This window comes from Mya arenaria, chromosome 8 (genome assembly GCF_026914265.1).
Source record: "Mya arenaria isolate MELC-2E11 chromosome 8, ASM2691426v1".
In the NCBI taxonomy this organism is placed as follows: domain Eukaryota; kingdom Metazoa; phylum Mollusca; class Bivalvia; order Myida; family Myidae; genus Mya; species Mya arenaria.
The window spans coordinates 28513115-28533284 of NC_069129.1; the positions used below are offsets into that span (position 1 = coordinate 28513115).

Here is a 20170-nt window from a genome sequence, read left to right on the forward strand (position 1 = left end):
AAGGTTGACATCTTACCGGTATTATTTCGGATTCTGTCACATCAAATGTATTAATGCCTCTCCATGTTTAATGATCAGAACATTACAAGAAATCCTTCATACAGTGCGGCCTTTAACGTAATCTATATTTCTCACTCATTTATCGGAACTTCACAGCATTGATGAAGCACATACGGTTTTGTTCTGGACGGAGTCTGTAGCGTTAGGCATTGAAGTTTCTATTGGTGTGGACCATAACAGTATTTTATTTTGCAGCTTGTGTTCGTAGTTTGTGGTGTATTTTGACAACATGGTGCCATGCGAGGCTATAAACGAATGCTTAATTATTTAAATGGATAGGTTCTCCAGTGTTGTAATTGTGCAACAACTTCAAATCAGCGTCGTGACTGATAAAATGATATATAGAATAAAAAGGCAATTGGAAAACATCATCAGATCATATTTAGAGATTTGTGTACACTTTTAAACGAGAAGGTGAATGTTTGAAAAATGGATAAGTTCATGGACCGAAGGCTTCGAGTTCGTCAGATTGCAATCAACTTTTTGGTAGGTCGTATTCTTTTTACAATTCATCAAATGTTACAAGCTAATATATTAAATTTGAACTCAGAAGGAAGTTGCTTCATAAAAAATTGCTCATTTTAATAATATGACCAGATATGTTTAAATAAAAAAAATGTTACTGTGATTGAATTGTGATTTGGGGTAGCCGGTTAAGCTTGATATTTTTTATAATAAACATAGTTCACTAATTTTTAAGATTTAGCTTCATAAATCACACGAAATCACTATGACAAACGAGACCAACATGTTGTAATCATTACAACTGAAAGAAACAACTATTTCTTAAGGACCACAATACCAATATTAGTAATAGCAAAACCCTGCATAAGTAAAACATTTATTTCAAGTATTCTTGACATCGTTACTCAGATTTGGGGCATGTTAGTTTGAATTGCAAAGCGAAGAATTGCAAGAATTGGCAAAACATTACCATTTGCATGAACATCTGAGACACTCATCTGAATACTGCAGTATTTATGTACAGGCTGTTGCAACTTTATGAGACAAATGGAGGTTCTGTCGAAGTTAATTGAACGATTTGTTTATTCAATTAACTTTTTGACACCAACTCAAATTGCATAGAGTTTTTAAGATGAAAATAGTTCCCATGAATTGAAATCAGATGATTGCAAATATCTAAATTTCTTTCACGCTCTGTGAAAATATTCGCGATGCATCTTCTCGAAGGAAATAAATATGAGTTAATATATTTTGCAATTCAATCAATCGTTTGAAACTAAGTGGGGTATAAAAAAGCCCAAACGCCATAAAAAACATGAGTAATACAAACGATCGTTAATACATGAAAGCAAAATATATGGTGACAAATTTGCCGTAATAAGAACTGATTCCGAGGGAAAGCGCCTAGAATTGGCGACATAAAGCTCCAACCACTGGCGAAATCATCATCAATAGGCGACAATTAGAACTGCTTCCGAGGAAAGCGCCATCAATTGGCGACATGATGTGCCAAAAATTGGCATCGTAAAGCGCCAACAATAGGCGGCATATATTAGAACTTATTCTTAGGAAAGCGCCATTATTTGGCGACATAAGGTACAAATAAAGGGCGACGTAAATCGCCATCATTTGACGACATTCAATGCCAGTCATTGGCGACAAAAAGCACCAACAATATGCGTTATAAGAACTTATGCAATGACATTTATTTCAATATATCCTCCGCATGGGAGATTTGAACACAATACGGCAATAAGAGGCCAACACATACGACGATAGAATATGACAAAAAGTAATAGACATGAGATCACGCACGAACAATGGTAACGTGATATTATGCAACACTGATTGCACTCACTTATATATAATAAAAGATGGCACTATTTGAGCAAAATAAATGCATAAAATGATATGAATGTAATGCAAAAAACTAACAGTAATCGATAGACAAAAGCCAAAAACAACAAATAAAAAAATACGAATTAATAATTTTCCGAGGTATAAGTGTTTGGTGAAGGGTCGTAATGTCGGGGTTTAACTTATTTAAAAAACAAAACTAAAAAAAAAACAAAGGGGCTTTCGACGCCGGTGATGATATTATCTGCCGTTCGTTAAATTAGCGAAATATATATCAGCTACAGTCCCTTTGATATATCCAAGTGTGTAACTGCGTAGTCCGTTACCAAAAGTAAATTTAACCGGAGAAGCATCAGTTATATGAGTAAAATGGAAAATATTGATCACTGTGAATGAGCATTTATTGAAAATGCTATAAAAATAAAAACATCAGTTAAACGAGTATGCCAGTTGGGATCGCAAATCGGAGAAGTGCAAGCATTGAAAAAACATTAATATTTGCATGGACGTCTTAGACACTAGTCGGAATACTTCACATTTTATGAACAGGCTGTTGCAGCTTTATGAGACACATCGAGGTTATGTTAAAGCTATATGGATTGGTTGCTTAACCATTTAACGTTTTGACACCAACTTAAATTGCAGAGTGTTTTTAAGATGAAAAGAAATCCCTGGAATTTAAAACAGATGTTAACAAATATCTTAATTCCTTTCTATTTCTGTACAAATAGTCGCGATTTGTCTTCGCGAAGAGAGCCAATAGCATGGAATGGCGCAAGTCAGCAAAATCACACATAACCGATATCGAACTTGTTTATTTCAAATATCGTCCCGATGATCAACATTTATATCATATATTGCTTTTCCCATCGGATGGAATACGGACCTTTGTCCTTGTACCGATTTTCCTTGTATATTATATTTTGGGGCACATAAGATAATTTGTATTTCTATTAATATATTTGTTTTTCTAAACCTTAAAGTGTACATCTGTTTGTGTTTGTACGTTCAAGTAACACGAATCCTTTAAAGAATGCATTGTAAGCATACATGTACAAGCTAAGATTAGCAGTTGTTTGACACATATTATGATTTCAATTGGTTTACTGATATATATCAACAACAGAATTACAGTTTCGCAAGACGTTTTCTTTGATTATACTTGATATATTAGAAATTATAAGCGTAGCAGCCTTAAATTTAACCAAGATCAAACTCAAAGACAGCTCAACAAAATATAAAACTTGACAAAACTATCAAACTATCGTCATTAAATTTCATTCAATGGTCTAATTATCAGATGAATGTTTTAACTATTTCGCATTGCACTATTTCACTATTGCATTTGTTAATATTTTCATCCGCCAAAACCACTATACGTGCACATTTCGAGCAGATGTTTTAGGGTTATTGCCATACAACTTTAGTGCACCAAATCAATTTTGCTTTCTGTATATAATTCAATGGTGGGCGTTACCGTCTAAACTCTGAGGAAATTGCTAGGCGAGTTCTGAAAAAAATTCTGTTTCCTCAATAAGTTGAAATATTTCGATGATAAACAAATACCTTAAACTTGAATGTGTGCTTGAACTTGATCCAGTGTGGTCTTTGATAAATGCAAAGAAACAAAAGTTTCCTGGTATTCAGTGTATTCAATACTGCAGTAAACAATGTGTTACCTCTTGAACCTGGCGCTGTGATGAACTATTTGTAAATTGAACCATAAATATAACTTCGCTAAGATTGAATGATATCATTAAAGGTTTATAATGAATAAGTGTATGAAGCAAGCATATGATTTATATATCATTTCACTCAGGTGTTAGAAAATTAATATTGATTGTTGCGTTGGGAATCTGTTAAGGAACAAATGTTCTGGAATTGGATTTACGTGCAGACGTCTAAATGACATTACATCCATGTAAAAGCATATTCAACTTTTTATTCAATGATTCCAAAACTCTTACTTAATTAAATCTACGCCAATCGCGTCATAAACGTTAATTTAACATACGATGATTCTTTTCTGATATTTACAAAGCATGCCTCGTTTGCAGTAAAAACCAATGGCGAAACAACCTATTTGTACTCAAGGCAAGACATTTTAATTGTATCATTTACGACTCATCTGAGAGCCATGTTTCGTAACAAAAATAAAATAATTAATTATGGCTGTGCACAAAGACTAGAAATTAACGGACCAGAATAAAGTCCTCAATGGAATTGAAGAGTTTGCAGCTAAAACTATTTGCACTTGTGCTTCAACAGACAGAGGAGATTATTAAAAAAATGCACAGTTAGATCAGCAAGCCTATGCTTTTCACAGATTGAAAAATATCTGCATCAAATAAAAGTTTTTTATTAAATGGTGTATGTTAAAAAGGAGTTTTTAAACAAACCGAACCTAAGGAAGCGAGTTGCTTATGGTGAACATTTTACACAAATGTATGTTTTGGGATCCAAGCACGCCCTTAGTCTGTTCTTAAGGTTCTAAACCCAAACGTGCAAATCACAGTTTTGTTGTGAAATTGTTACTACTTGACTTTTAAGGTTAACTTGCCTAACATGATTCAAAAACAGGTTATGCCATTAAAATGCAAATATTTCCCCAATCAAAATAATAAACTGTTTTATCTTTAGTGTATTTTTTTAAATTGTTATATATCTTGAAAGAAAAACCTAACGCTTTAAAATAAGGTTTTCATTATAAACTTATTATAAACTTATGTTTGTTTATGTTCATTCTACAATATACCAAAGAAGATTTTTAAAAACCAACTGAAGTTTCAATACCTTCATTGCAGAATATGTATTATAACATTAAGCATGTCAATGTCTTCCCGTCGGACAAAACGGTTGGCTAGATAGTTGATTTTAAGAAAAAGGTACAATTTGAATCTTGTTTTCGGCCCCAGTAGGTCTTTGTTACTCCTCGATCGAGATTTGTAACATTTGATCTGTTATTTATCATCCCGTGTTATAACAGTATTCATGTCAGCTCTTTACTATACCACATAATGCTGGTGTTTTCTTGGTGTGTTTTTTCAATATATTAAAATGCTCATTCATTGGCTACACTGAATTGTCATTTTTTATCTCTACTTTACGATTAAGATGTCAGAGAAAAAAAGACAATTGATTTAACAATGTGACAAAGTTTGTTTTGCAATACAGTATGTTTATCCACATTTGGAATGCTGGTTTACGCTCGGTAGAGATAGTTCAGATAATCGTCCAGTCGAAACAAATGTTTGATTAAATTCTGGGTAAAATCAAGCGAAACACCCTCTGGATATGTTTTACTGAAATAGAATTGTGCCCTATGGAATCGCTTTAGATGCATTATTTAAGCCTGTTGTCTTCCCTTTTCTTATTCAGATTTCTAGCCAAGTAATTTAATTAAAATCAATAGCACAGAAGAAGTGAACTGAACTCTGCCTAATATTGTTTAAGTTCTCTAACGGTTAAAGCTGCACTCTCCCAGATTGACAGTTTTGATACTTTTTTAGCTTTTGCCTCAGAATCAGCTGGTTTTGGAATCAATGCCTTCAATACAGTTATATAAGATAACTGAAAAAAAACCTATTTTAATTGTTTGGGAAACTGCCGAAAATAACAGTTTTTCATAAAGCGTTAGTAACGCTTTTAGCCATTTAAATATGAAATAACTGCGATCTGATCCTTTGTCAGTAGTCTTGTATCATTGGTTTTAAGAAATTTACGCATATATTGCCTGTTGGTTCACTCCAAGACAAAAAAGGTAAATCTGTGAGAGTGCAGCTCTAAAATCCGTTTTATTTCGGATTCTGCCACATCGAATGAATTCATGTCACCTCCCTGTTCAACGATCCGTAATTTCTCACTCAAGACTCGGAACATCGCGACAAAATTGTTGAATTATAAGGTGTTAGGTTTGGGATTGAATAAGGTCTGCCTATAGTCTCCGTTCATTTCAGGTCTTTTGTCAAGAGACGAATTTTCGCTCTGCGAGGAGGGTTGTCATTATATAGATGTTATTTCGTTTTTGTGACATCGAATGTGTTGATGTCACCTCCATGATTAACGATGAGTGAACTACAAGAACTTATTTCTCACTAACTTATCGGAATCTCACAGCTAAGCTAAAAGGTTTATACAGAATTTGTGGACTGATTTCTGTCTATTCTCTCCGTTTCTCTGCGAGTATATTTTTCGTGAGATTTCTACGTTCTCTAAAAGTGGACAACATTTTTATTTGTAAATAACAAGAACTCCTCTCTCACTCACTAAGTAGAATGTTGCTACTTTAAGTTTAATTAAAATATTTCAACAGATAGAGTGGACTCCGAGTTTCATTTTCAAGATAGTTTTACGTTCTCTTATGGTTAACATTATGACGATGTAAGTTTGGACTTTGTCACATCATTTCTCCTCCTTGTTCAACGATCTGTTAAAACCGAGAACTCATTTCTCACTCAATAATCTTAACTTGATGCTAAGATGTTTCAAGATCCTTTCACGTTTTACGTTGTCCAAAGGTTCAACATAATAACGATGTTATTTCGGATTTTGTCACATCGAATGTATCAATGTCTCCCCCTGTCATTAAACTACAAGAAGCCTTCATACTGTCAGTCCTGATAGGTAATCTACATTTATCACTCACTGATGGAAACTACACAAAAACTAAATCATACGAGTTTCTATTGCTGTATACTTTGGCAAAGTGGTAGAAGTTGCTTATGTCATGTGGCTTGTCGTTGTGGGATTATAACTTTTGTAAACCATATTTAGAACTTTAACCTATCAATTACAGTCGAACCTCCTTGGCTAGAACTCCCAGGGTTGGGGAAAGTACATCGATTTTCGGTCCTTTGCATTCAATTCGACCAATGAGAAAACGATTAAAGCGAGTTCGATCCATAGTGGTTCGACTGAATTGTGCATAAGTCTTACCACTTAGAACGAATATCAGATGAAGGTATGTCTCACGTTTGTAATGAAGACACACAATTTTTATTTCATGTAACGACAATTCCAGAAAGTCTTCTATAACAAATCAATTTTCATTCTCCTGCTTTGGTTACCCAAATCTAAATTAGGCTTTTATAAGTAATTTAATAAAAAATAATTATCAGCGTAGAGCAATTAACGTAGATCGTTACCAAAAACTTCGTTTGCCTCCGCAATTTTTCCCAAAAACTTTTAAATTCTGAAAAGGTCGACTTCCTACTGGTATATTTCGAATGTCTTTGAGGTCGAAACACATTATTAATATCACCACTCACGCAGACATTCATAATATCACAAGAACCCCTTTGTGCTGTCCGTCCTGCCGGGAAATATGCATTTCTCACTCACTAATCGGACTTTCGTAGCACATGTGAATCTAATATGGTTTTGTTCGGACTAAATCATTCAAATGGAGTTTGCATCGTTGGGAATTGGAGTTACTAATGATGTTTTTTTTTGTCCATAACAAATTGGTGCTTTGAGAGGCCAGACGAGAATGACTAGTCGTTTGAAAAGATATGTTTAACGATGTTTTAATTGTTTCACTCGTTTAAAAAACACAGTCATAAAATATTTAGATAACTGTGTGCACTTTTAAAAAAAAAAATGTTTAAAATGGGTATATTCATTGACCGAAGGCTTCGAATTCGACAGATTGTAATCGATGTTTTGATAGGCCTTATTTTCATTTTTAATAGCCTATAATTTGTTTTAATGATGGAAGCTAATCTCTTGATAGGTAACATTTTGATAGAAAACTCCAGATTGAATTATTATTTAGTTATGTTTTATCACGATTTAAGACACAGCAATATGATATGACTGCCAGCTTAGTAGTGATAATTAAACAATAAAGTGACACTGTGATTTAATTTTGTGTATGTGAATTTGTTTTGTAGAATGTTTAACTTCAGATAGATAACATACCTCTTTCAAACTTTTTACTGAGCTCCTATTTCCTTTTTTTTTTAAAGATTAAGATTCATGGACTTGAATCACTATGAGAACTGACTCTTAATGGTAAATGCTGAACGGAGATATTCATCAAATTAAATATTTTATTTCATCCAAATAGGGCACTTATTTCTATAAGCCTCTAAATGTTCTAGTGAGTAAAGTTAACGCGTTACTTTGAATACCATTTTTCTGTGCTAGTAAGTATACGCATTATATAAAATACTATATACTTGATCTAGTAAATAAACGCATTATTCTTTAAATACCATGAATATGTTCCGTTGAGTAAAGGCTTTTCGTTAAATACCATTTACTTGTTATATTATCTATGTGAAGCAGTTTTGGTACATTGGAATAGCAATACAAGAAATCGGGAAAATTGGCAAAACATGCACGGACCTCTCAGACACTCAACATAATATAACACAAGTTTTGTACAGGCTGTTCTAACTTTATGAGACACGTTGAGGTTAATTGAATGTTTTGCTTATTCAATTAACTTTTTGACACCAACTCAAATTTCTGAGTATTGTGAAGATGAAAAACCCCTGGATTTCAAAGTTTGAAGTGCATGCCGGTTGAAAGCGCGTTGTGAGTAATTGGAAAAAATGGTCTAGGTAAAAGCATTTGCTCGGATATCTGACACACTAATTTGAATATTGAACTAGTTATGGGCTACTGCATCTCTTTTAGAAATAATTCAGTAACTAGGTCGAAGTTAATAAAATATGCGTCTGCAATTAACTATGTGATATCAACTTAATGATCGGAATATTTTCAGGAAAAATATTTCCCTGGAATTAAAAACAATAGAAAATTAAGCAGATAAAATTGCAAAAATGTCCGATATCCTTTTCTGATCTGTACAAATGTCGGTACAACATAATAGTTGTCCTTGAAACCCTGTTTCAATTTGTTGTTTTTGAAAGCATTTGTATAAGGAGTAGGGGGGCTCAAAATGAGTAACTGTTCAACAAGTTGATGTTGTATCATTCCTTTGAGGGTTAAAATGCATCATTGAGTGATCGCACCGCTTCTCTCGTGCTATATAAAAGAGAACTGTTGAAACGGAAGATATTTTAGCGTTTTTTTGTCTCCTTAACAATTAAGTCAGCAGGTCGAGCTCTCCGCTTACTTAATTGTTTAGAAGATCAACAGTAAGTGCTACCTTTTTTTAAATTTGAGCACGAAATGCAAGTGCGCATGCGTGGTATTCAATTAATGACTTTATGGAGATTTGGTGGTTGTATTCTGCTTAATGGATTTTTAATGGTCAGTTTCGTCGAAGCTGTTCTAAATTATTAAATGTGAGTCCCTCCGGTAATCCGATCATGACCCTGCACTCAAAATAGGGATGGTATTTTGTTTTTGCCGCATGTTGTCAGGATTTGTACTGTCAATCTGGTGTAAGTATTCTAATGTTTCGTTCCCCAGGGATTTTGAATATTACACCTGATACCGACAGCTGCATATTCTAAAGCATAAATTAACTCCAAAGATGGTTAGAAATATTGACAAATTATTGGCAGACACCCTTTAGAATATTGCACCTGATACATACAGCTGCATAGTCTAAGGACTAAATTTATCCCAAATATGGTTAAAAATATTGACAAAATATTGGAAGACACCCTTTAAAATATCGCACCTGATCAGGCAGCTGCATAGATTAAAGACTAAATTCATCCCAAAGATGGTTTGAAATATTGACAAAATAGTGGCAGATTCCCTTTAGAATATTGCACTTGATACAGGCATATGCATATTTGAAAGGCTGAATTTATCCACAACTGAACTGAAATATTTTCTTATTACATTACCTATGGCTTCAAAGAATATTTGTTATAAGATATAACTTTTAATTTCCAGATATTCACATTATTCAGGCTTTCTACTTAAAAAACTGCATGATGGAACTTTCAATGGTTATGTTGTTAGAACATCTATTACTGTGTAGTCGAAATCATATTCAAAAAATAAAGAAATTAACTACATCATTTTCGAAGCTGAATAACGGTATTTTTTGCCCATCTGAAATAATTAATCAATGTTCCTCAATAAACTTTTGTACATTACGGGAAAGAATTCAGACGATTTCTGTTAAACAATTAATTGATTTAATAATTAGATTCCTTTGTGTCACCAATGAAGTAACTTTCTCGTGTGGTAATGAATTAGGTAACGTTTCTTAGGTTTCTTTTTGATGCATCATCATCATCATCATCATCATCATCATCATCATCATCATCATCATCATCATCATCATCATCATCATCAGCAGCAGCAGCAGCATTATCACCACCATCACCATCACCATCGTCATCGTCATCATCACCATCACCATCATCATCATCATCACCATCACCATCACCATCATCATCATCATAATCATCATCATCACCATCATCATCACCATTATCATCGTCATCATCATCATCATCATCATCATCATCATCATCATCATCATCATCATCATCAAAACAATTTGTAAAACTGCTATAATGGATATTGATATGCACTATGTATGCACTATGACCTTGTTAAAGGCATTCTAGAAAATGATACGACATATTGCAATTTTATTTCATTGTGGAGTTGTAAGATTTGGAAAGTAAAGTGACCATAAAGGAAAAAAGATATCGTGTGGAAAATAAAACCGTAGTGAGCGAAAACTTCTACCTCAACTCTATTAAAAAAGAATGCAAGGTTCTCCATGCAATACAGAAAACATTAGTAAATCTAATAAACAACAACTGAACCATGGACAACGGCTAAATATTTTAACAACCGTGTGGACGTTACTTAAAAAGTGTGTGTACATTCAATGTATTAAAACAGCAGCTTGGGTTTGGATAAACTGTTGATCGATATTATTGATAAATTAAAATGGCGTCAGAAATTTAAAATAAATTCGTTAATAAGTTGTGATTTAATATGTTATAATGATGTTTTCTCCATGCTTTTTAAACTGTGTGACAATGTTATGAAGGGTAATTAGGCTGGATCCTGGAATTCATCTTCGTTTCTCGTGACGTTTTGCAGTTATACCTCGGTTGGCGCCTCGGAAAATATCCACTCCAGTCGAATAAAACCTTCCAGACAAATGCAGTATCGATATCCTCTTTAAATTGCTTGTTCTGCACATCTGCATTTAGAACACTATCAATAATAACAAAATATCGAAAAAGGTTCTGTCCTTAATCTCCTGTTCCGCAACAAGGTTAACGGATTCACAAAACCTAACAAATGTTCTCTCTTGGCACGTGTGTTAAGGCGACACTGAAATGTCCGACCTCGCCACGTGTATTAAGGCGATACTGAAATGTCCGACAGTTCCGGGTAAGGGTTATACTGAACTTATCGTTTTTTTTGTCACTTGGGCAAGAATTCCGAGTTCTGATAAGTTACTCCTGGAACTTTTCTTTCACATGTCAATGAAGTAATCGATATTTTCAACTTCCAAAGGCGAGACGAAGTTCTCACTCTCAAATGTGCCGAGGTAGCTTAAGCTTGATTCCCTCGGTAGAACATGTTTTCGAATCTAATTGCTTAGCAATACCAGTATGTGTATACCACGTGATAAATTGCTTCATAAATGCTATGTCGGAAGGCAATATTTTTCTTCGAATGAAGACTTTAAACAAGATAACTTTCCTATTTATCAACCATTTTAAATGAAACATAGTGCAGTCTAAGCCGCTTACGGGGCCCCGCCTTCGGTCTTTTACCTGAGTTTGATTGAGAGTTTAGTTTCTTAAAAAACTTCGGCAAACCTTTTCACAATACGGCCGTCTGACGGAGCACCGTCAAACATTATTTTGGAAACAGGATTGTCGAAGTGTTTGATGAAACTAATCACCTCATCAAACGAATAAAACGAAGCCGTGGCTCGTTAAGCAGCATAGACTGCCCTTTGTTTCATTTAAGAGGGTGTAGACGAATAGTAATTTTATAGTGTTGCGGCGGGTAGTCGAACCTTCAACCCCTAGATTAATAGCCAAGTGTGTTACCACTAGACCACGGATCCGCTACATATTTATGAAACGACTACATTTGCTTTTATTTGATGTTATGCAATGTGAATAACTGGGGGAATTGCTTGAGGTGTTCGTCATTATTGCATCGATTTTCTGTACAAATTCAGTCAAAAAATAATCATAGTTAAATAGTTCTTTGATAGTTCATGCGGCCTGGGCGCATGTGGTTTGGGTTTGTGGTCACCAAGATTCCCACGGGTACTCCGGTTACCAACACAACACAAGACCATTCTTTCGAGTTAACATCGTGTCAACGAGAGGGATTAATATAATGTTGTAATAACTTGTTTCACAATCATTGTAAAATAAATAAGTTAAAACTTATCCATTTGTTTTTTCAGATTTCTTAGCAGACACTCCTGGTAATTTATTTACTCTAATGAATGAGAATTGCCAACAAGAATATTGCTACCCCCTGAATCCATTATATGGTAGGTTATTTGTAAAACCATTACTAGAAAAAAACATAAATAACTTAGCTGACTGTGAAAAATATCATGATTGGAAAATCTAATGGGACGTCTTCTAATGGAGCAGTTATTTGATTGATATACCTTTAATCGATATTTTAAATGTCAGATTTTAAAAGTTATGACCAATAAGCGTGGCAAACAGCAAAAGTAGGTCAATAGTGTCCAAATGTTTAACCTAACACTACAAGTATGAGATCAGACTCAAATTGCAAAACTGCAAATCTTCACCTCTTGTAACTTTCTTTCCAGTTGTGTTTTGATGATGAAAATGCTGAATATTTATTTCTATTAGATATTGTTAAATTTTTCACATTTATTTTTATGAAACGAATGAAAAAATATGATTCCTTGTTATTTATGCACCAGTCAATTGCAACCACGGCTCCCAAGGTCCGGGAGTATACCGGGGATAGCCGGGGAAATGGACCGTGTCTTTATCTTCCATGTGGCCCCACAGTGCCAGGTGAATGCGGAGGTTTTGTCTTCGCGTTAAAAAATGGCGGGGTGCAGGGGAATTTGGCGGGGATTTTACCAGCAGTCATCCCCGCAGGGCGGTGATTTTACCCGGGATTGGCTGGACCAAAAGTCAAAGTCCCCGCTATTCCCCGGACCTGGGGGGGGGGGCCGTGGTTACAATTGACTGGTGCATTAATAAAGATTCTTTTCTTAGAGGTCTTGAGAATGTTCGTAATCAAGGAACCAGGGAATTTCAGTAGAGTTGCAATTAAGTTGAACTTTTCAAGTCCAAAGTGTATTCACTATTAAGAATGATCATTGCGACAGGCAGCTGTTAAAAGTACAAAACGTCTGAAAATAATTAGGACATGTTTAAACGTTCGGAACACCTCGAACATTAACAGACATGACATCATAATTCGATTCCCAGAAGTTTTAATTTAAAACGTAATAGTCATATATCATGAAGTTATATCTAAATGATTAAAAATTGGTGGTGTGAGCGTAGCTGACTAACTCACAATTCAATCTCATTGGCGGACACGCAAAATCTGACACAAGGAGTGTGTACGTATCGGATGAGTGGCAGTAGACGTATCTTTAATCACCCGAGAAAGTCGAAATTCTTGCGGAAGAATGTTCAATCTCAGGATTAAGAAAATTTGATTGATAGTTTCTGTAGGTATCAGTTAAAGAAAAAAAAACCGCTGGATAGGAATTTCTCTCAATCGATGTGGACAAACATTCAGAAGCAACATGAGCTTTATTTATATAAAAGCAAAACCAATTGTGCTTTCTGTTCTGTAACTTTGATATTTCGCCTTGAGTAAACTTACGTCAATAGCGTCAACTTAATTTACGTAACATAAGATAATAAAATCGATTTCGGATTGCAGCCCAGGTAAGTTTCAATGCGTGTCAATATAAAGTATTCAAGTTGAAAAACATAAGCTATGGGAATAAAGGGAATATTGGACTCCAAATCGACTTTCACTGCAGGCGTTTAGGAGATTTGCGAATCGTTTACATGAAAGAGTTAGTAAACAGTGAACGATTGTCCATAATGAAGGTGTACAAAGACCCGGAATTGACAGACAAACTCAAGTCGTCAATGAAATTGAACACTTCATAGCTCAAGCGGGCGTTTAGTAGCGATTTGCCCATCACTTCTTGGACAGAAGAAGGCGAATATTTATCGAAATTGCGCAATTCCTTTGACAGACCTATATCTTTGACTGCTGGATAAAAGTGGGAATGGAAAAAGTATTTTCTCAGGAACTGTACGCTTATTTATTCCGGATTCTTTGTATATTTTAGAGTAAAATTTTGGCGATTAATTGACAAAAGAGTGGGAGGACCTCTGCTGCAGGTCGTTAATCATAGACTGTCAAAAACAAGAAAAGCTTTGTCAAAAAGCTAATAAATAAAAAGTTTGAAAAACCATTGATTGTCACAGAAATGCAAATAATCCATTTTTGGTGCATTCGTCAGAATCGTACTACGTAAATTTTATGAACAATTAATTTTGGAAATCTTACACTGTCATTTGCCCAGACAAAAATGCAAACACCAATTCTTATTTGAAAAGTTTAAACATTAACCCCTAGCCACGTGTATTAAGGCGATACTAAAATGTCCGTGCATGCCACGTGTATTAAGGCGATACTGAAATATCCGTCCTTGCCACGTGTATTAAGGCGATACTGAAATGTCCGTCCTTGCAACGTGTATTAAGGCGATACTGAACTGTCCGTCCTTGCCACGTGTATTAAGGCGATACTGAAATGATCGTCCTTGCAACGTTTATTAAGGCGATACTGAATCTTCTGTCCTTGACACGTGTATTAAGGCGATACTGAACTGTCCGACAGTTCCGGATACGGGCGATACTTAACTAATCGTACTTGTCACGTGTAGCAAGAATTCCGAGTATTGATAAGATAGTCATTGATCTTTTCTTTCACAAGTCAATGAAGTTATCGATAATACTTTCAACCTCTAAAGGAAAGACGAAGTTCTCACTCTCGAATGTGCCGAGTAAGCTTAAACTTGATTCCTTCGGTAGAAAATGTTTTCAAATTTAATTGCTTATATATATCTCATAACTAAAAGTAACCATGCAAGTGCGGTATGGTAGGTTCTAACATAATAACGACAATACAGCAATTATGAAACGAGGTGTTGTGTAAGCATAATTATACTTGTACTTGGGCCTTGTCCATTCGATGAGTGCTCCAATAAGATTGTTAGTATTTTTGGTTGTTTTAGATCAAAGTGCACAGACAGAAAGTAACCCTGGTTAGAGCTACCCTGCTTCTGTATCGCACCAGTGCATATCATTGTCACACGGGACCCCAATTAAACGTCCCTCCCGGAAGATGATTAGAAATTTTATAGAGTTGCGGGGGAAGTCGAACCTTAAACCCCTAGATAGAAAGTCAAGCGTGTAACCAATAGACCACGGATCCGACACATTTTCATGAAATGACTACATTTGCTTTTCTATGATGTTATGCAATGTGACTTACTTGAGGAATTGCTTGAGGTGTATTTCATTATTGCATTGACTTTCAGTACACATTCAGTACATGAAGACAAAAAAGAATCATAGTTAAATAGTGATTTGATAGTTCATGCGGCCTTGGCGCATGTGGTTTTGGTTTATGGTCACCAAGTTTTCCCCGGGTACTGCGGTTACCAACAAAACACAAGACCATTCTATCGAGCCAACATCGTGTGAAAGAGAGGGATTATTATAATTTTGTAGTGAATTGGTTCACTGTCATTGTAAAATAAATAAGTTAAAACGTATTCATTTCTTTTTTGGATTTTTTAGCAAACGCTCCTGGTTATTAATTTACTCTTATGAATGAGAACTGCCAACAAGAATGATAGCTACCTCCTGAATCCATTCTTTGGTAGTTTTTTTAAAACCATTACTAGTTAAACAACATAAATAACTTAGCTGACTGTGAAAATTATCATGATTGGAAAATCTAATGGGACGTTTTCTAATGGAGCAGTTATTTGATTGATATACCATTAATCGATATTTCAAATGTCGGATTTCTAAAACTATGATTGATGGTCGTGGCAAACAGCAAAAATACGTCAATAATGCCCAATTTTCATTACACTTCAAGTCTGAGTTCAGACCCAAATGGCAAAACTGCAAATATTCACCTCAATCTAAATTTCTTTCCAGTTGAGTTTTGATGATGAGTTTCTATTCGATATTGGACAATTATTCCCATTTAGTTTTATGAAACGAATGAAAATATATAATTCCTTGTTATTTCATAAAGATGCCTTTCTTAGAGGACTTGAGTGATCATTGCGACAGGCAGGTGTTAAAGGTACAAACGTCTGGAAATTTATTTCTGTCTATAAAGGTTCACAAGCATAGAGAAGGGGCAATAGCTTGACTTATTTAAAAGCAAATTCAGCTTCAATAGTTACAACAGAATGGTTATTTTGGGATATCGCTGGTAGTACGCTTACGTCAATAGCGTCCAAATCTTTCACCAAACATCCGATAAAGACTTCGATTTCTTATTGTAGCCCAGAGAATTTCCATAGCGTGTCAATAAAGTTAATTCACTTTGACAAACCGAAACCTTAAAAAAAGGAATAATAAACAAATAATCGGCGCTCACATGAGGCATTTAAAAGAATTGTGAGACGTTTTAAGGCATTTCTAATCATCAGGGGGCAAGAGTTGGTAAACAGAAAGATATTGCCCAACAATGACAAGGCATAAAGACCCGGAATGGACATACGCACAAGGGGAGTCCCAGTAAATTGTAAGATTTGGCTCATTGTTGTGTGGTTTCAGGATCGTTAAAAGTATAAGGGTCATGACGTATGCAGTTCAGATATAAACAAGCAAATACCTTTTAATTGCTTTCACATAAATGCATATACACTCACAGGGAATGGCGAAAATGCCTCGATTCTCGGAATATTCGAGCCAAACAAGAATGAGTATATTCAGTAGAAAGAAATTGGTCCTTTACATTCAGTTCTAGCCAACGAGGATATCGAGCCAAGCTAGTTTGGGCCAACGGGGTTCGGCTGTAGTTGGTTTGAGAAATGCAATGCCTATGGACAAACACTTTTACAATATAAACAGAGAACTCTGATAAATAAAGAGTTTTTCTGTTTGCGTATTTCATAAGAACATATATACATTAGTTGTTGATATATTTAAGTATGAAGTTCGCAGAGCAAGTACAAAATTTTAATGAAGATTTATACGTTTGTGAATTAAAGTAAATAAACTGTGTTTTGTATGTTTTTTACCTCAATGGCTTTATTCTATGATTTACAGGAATTAACCTGGACTCCTTTGTCTGGGTTGTGTAATGTTTCAGATTTAAATGTCAATCATAAGTTACAGGCAACGCAGCATGCCAGAGTGTCGAAACATATGTCCTGCAAATTGAATTAAAACGCATCAAAAACAATTTCTTGTACAATTCAACACAAAGCGCGTGCGATATTGTTTACTGTTGACGTCAAATATTATTTTCTTTTTTGTAAATAAGTTTCTTCTAGCAATATAAACGAAATCTTATTATGGCCATTGCGATTCCTTTCCTCGCCTTTCGAAAATGTCCTAGAAAAAAAGCGAGATATTTGTTAGCAAAAATATTTGCCCATTTTCAATTTGTACAGTTCTTTATATAATTAAACCTTTAGTATGTAACAAACAAATGTCACGTCATGTCAGGTCACATTTATGAGGCGAGGTTTGGGACCGCGATGGCTCTAATAGGATTATGTACATATATTTTTGATCGCTCTTTAATGAACAGTCATAATTGAAAACCCAATTATATAATAAAAAAATTACCGCGCGTTGTTGCGCGTGGCTTAATGTCTGACGGAAATTTCTAGCACGGCCTCATTCATCGAAAATGCATGTCCGGTGTGACTGTATAGCAAATGATTGTATTTATATTATCTACTGCTTAATAACATTTAATACAATAATGACACAATTGCATTTTTTAAAATACACAATTGTATTTTTTAAAACTAAGAATTAATTGCTTTTCAGTATTTCTGTAAGCATTTGTCCCATTGTAAAGTCTCAAAGGAGTAATTTAAAACAAATGTCAGGTCGACATTCTGATTCTGGGAAATATCAAACGAATCATTCTCTAGAGATATAAACTTCAGGAGAATTAAACAGCAAAAATGACAAACAATTCATGAACTGGTTTCACAATAATTATTCTGAAATTGTAGAATTATTCGATTTGGTAGAACCAATTAACTTAAAGATAAAACCAGTATGATTTGTTGGAATATGTCTAATATTTTCGATCACATTTATTTTTGTTATTTGATGAACATTGCGTTTATAATCTATACAATTAATAACTATATTTTATTCAATGAGATCGCCTATGGGCCTCCGATAAGAACCATGTTACAACATTAAGAACTAAACAGACCATTCGGATCACCTCGGCCATTAACAGACATGACATCATAATTTGATTTTTTCGCGGATTTATTCTAGTAGTATTAATATGAATAAATTGACATGGTCAATCTAAGAATTAAGAACATTTGATTGATAGTTTATATGTAGGCATCTGTTAAAGTAAAAAACAACTGGATAAAAATTTCTCTCAATCAATGCTGAGACACATGCAGAACGGACATAAGCTTTATTTATATAAAAGCAAAAGTCAGTTTTAATTCTTCCTGTTAGGTAACTTTGGTATTTCGCCCTATGTCAACTTACGTCAATAGCGTCAACATAATTTACGTAACATAAGATAATCAAATCGTTTCGGATTGCAGCCTAGAAAAGTTCCAAAGCGTGACAATAAAATGTATTCAAGTTGAAAAACAAAGACCTAGGGAATATAGGGAATATTGGCCTTCAAATCGACTTTCACTGGAGGCGTTTAGGAGATATGCGACTAATGCAAGAGTTAGTAAACAGTGAACGATTGTCCATAATGAAGGCGTACAAAGACCCGGAATTGACAGACAAACTCAAGGTGTCAACGAAATTCAATACTACATAGCTCAAGTGGGCGTATAGATGCGATTTGCTTAGTGGTTTATCGAAAATGCGAAATTAATCTGCTAAAGGGGCAAACTTCAACAATTATATATTTTCGTCTTTCCATTTAAACATTTAAATATTTCTGAGCATTTTGGCTTTTTACCAATGCATTCGTTGTAGGATTTTTAAAATATGTTTTTTCTGAAAAACGTGGTTCTGGCATGAGAAAATCTTAATTGGGTTTTTCATTATGTCCTTCTTTTTCTTTTAACGACAATGTAAAGTTTGAATGTCATATATGGTTAAACTTAAATATGATAAAACTTCCATGAGAAGACCTGTAGTCAATATTTAACAAGGGGACAAGGGTCAGGCCTAGCATAGACAGACCCGCACATTCGTTAATATATCCCATTATTTTTACTTCATCTTCATACCGCATGTTATATACAACTAAAATTTAACTGACGTAGAAACTGAGTGTTTTGAGTGGATTGTAAAATGAATTGACCAAAACTATATATGGATTCAATTCGACATATCTTAAAATAAATGACATAATTATACTAAATATAGCCCAAGGGCCCATGTTTAGACATGACGATTACTCTTAACGTGATGATTTTTTTTGTTTCCATTGAAAATGTATACAAACACAAATATCACTTAGTTGTATGTTTTTAAGTGAATATTATACAATTTCAAATTTACATTTTGTACCATTTTTCTTTACGTTTTTCCCGCATACAACGTAAAAAAAGCAAAATAATGGCCTTCACTCTTAAATGCATCGATCAGTTATATATTTATTACAAATATGAACAATGTAAAACATACTATATCTGTTGAGAAATTTGTAATTAGCAAAGTGTTATAACTTGCGATGTTTTTAAAATACGCGCCCATCTTGTCCGCCATTTTGATTTTTTTCTGAAAGGACCACGATGATCACCCTCACTTTACTTGCATTTGAGATAGTTTTCTAAGGAATCCAGAAAAAACATTTTACGCGACTTCTCATGCCCTTAGAAAGTCTTACATGAACTAGACTTTAACATTTAAATATTTTCTGCCTTATTGATCCGTCATTTCCGTTTACTTCTGTATTTTTCAAAAGGTTTCAATAGCCAGTTTCTTTACTGGTTTTTTAGTTTTGAACCATATTTAACCATCAATTTCAAAAGGAAAAAGTCCATGTATTGTGATAGCTTTGGTGTCGACGGCGTCGGTTCGGTCTTATAAGTGCATTGTTTTAACCTTTGCAATAACGTAAAAGCAGTTCATAATATTCAAATGACAATTTGTACACATGTTGCAAGACATACCAATAGGCACATGTGTTTATC

General features: G+C 34.5%; 1 protein-coding gene across 15 annotated transcripts in view; it reads left to right on the top strand.

Annotated features, from left to right (window-relative positions):
* LOC128243890 (small conductance calcium-activated potassium channel protein 2-like) overlaps positions 1 to 20170 on the top strand; it is a 122410-nt gene that overhangs the window by 78393 nt on the left and 23847 nt on the right. For 4 of the 15 annotated variants that reach the window (XM_052961882.1, XM_052961885.1, XM_052961886.1 and 1 more), the window contains exon 2: positions 12209 to 12298. The exons of 9 other annotated variants lie outside the window; for them this stretch is intronic. In XM_052961882.1, coding sequence (XP_052817842.1) covers positions 12296 to 12298 — 3 coding nt within the window. In that variant the 5' untranslated portion in view covers positions 12209 to 12295. Of the gene's footprint in view, positions 1 to 183; positions 547 to 12208; positions 12299 to 20170 lie in introns of those variants that run through there. 2 more of the 15 variants (XM_052961883.1, XM_052961878.1) reach the window with 2 other exon arrangements.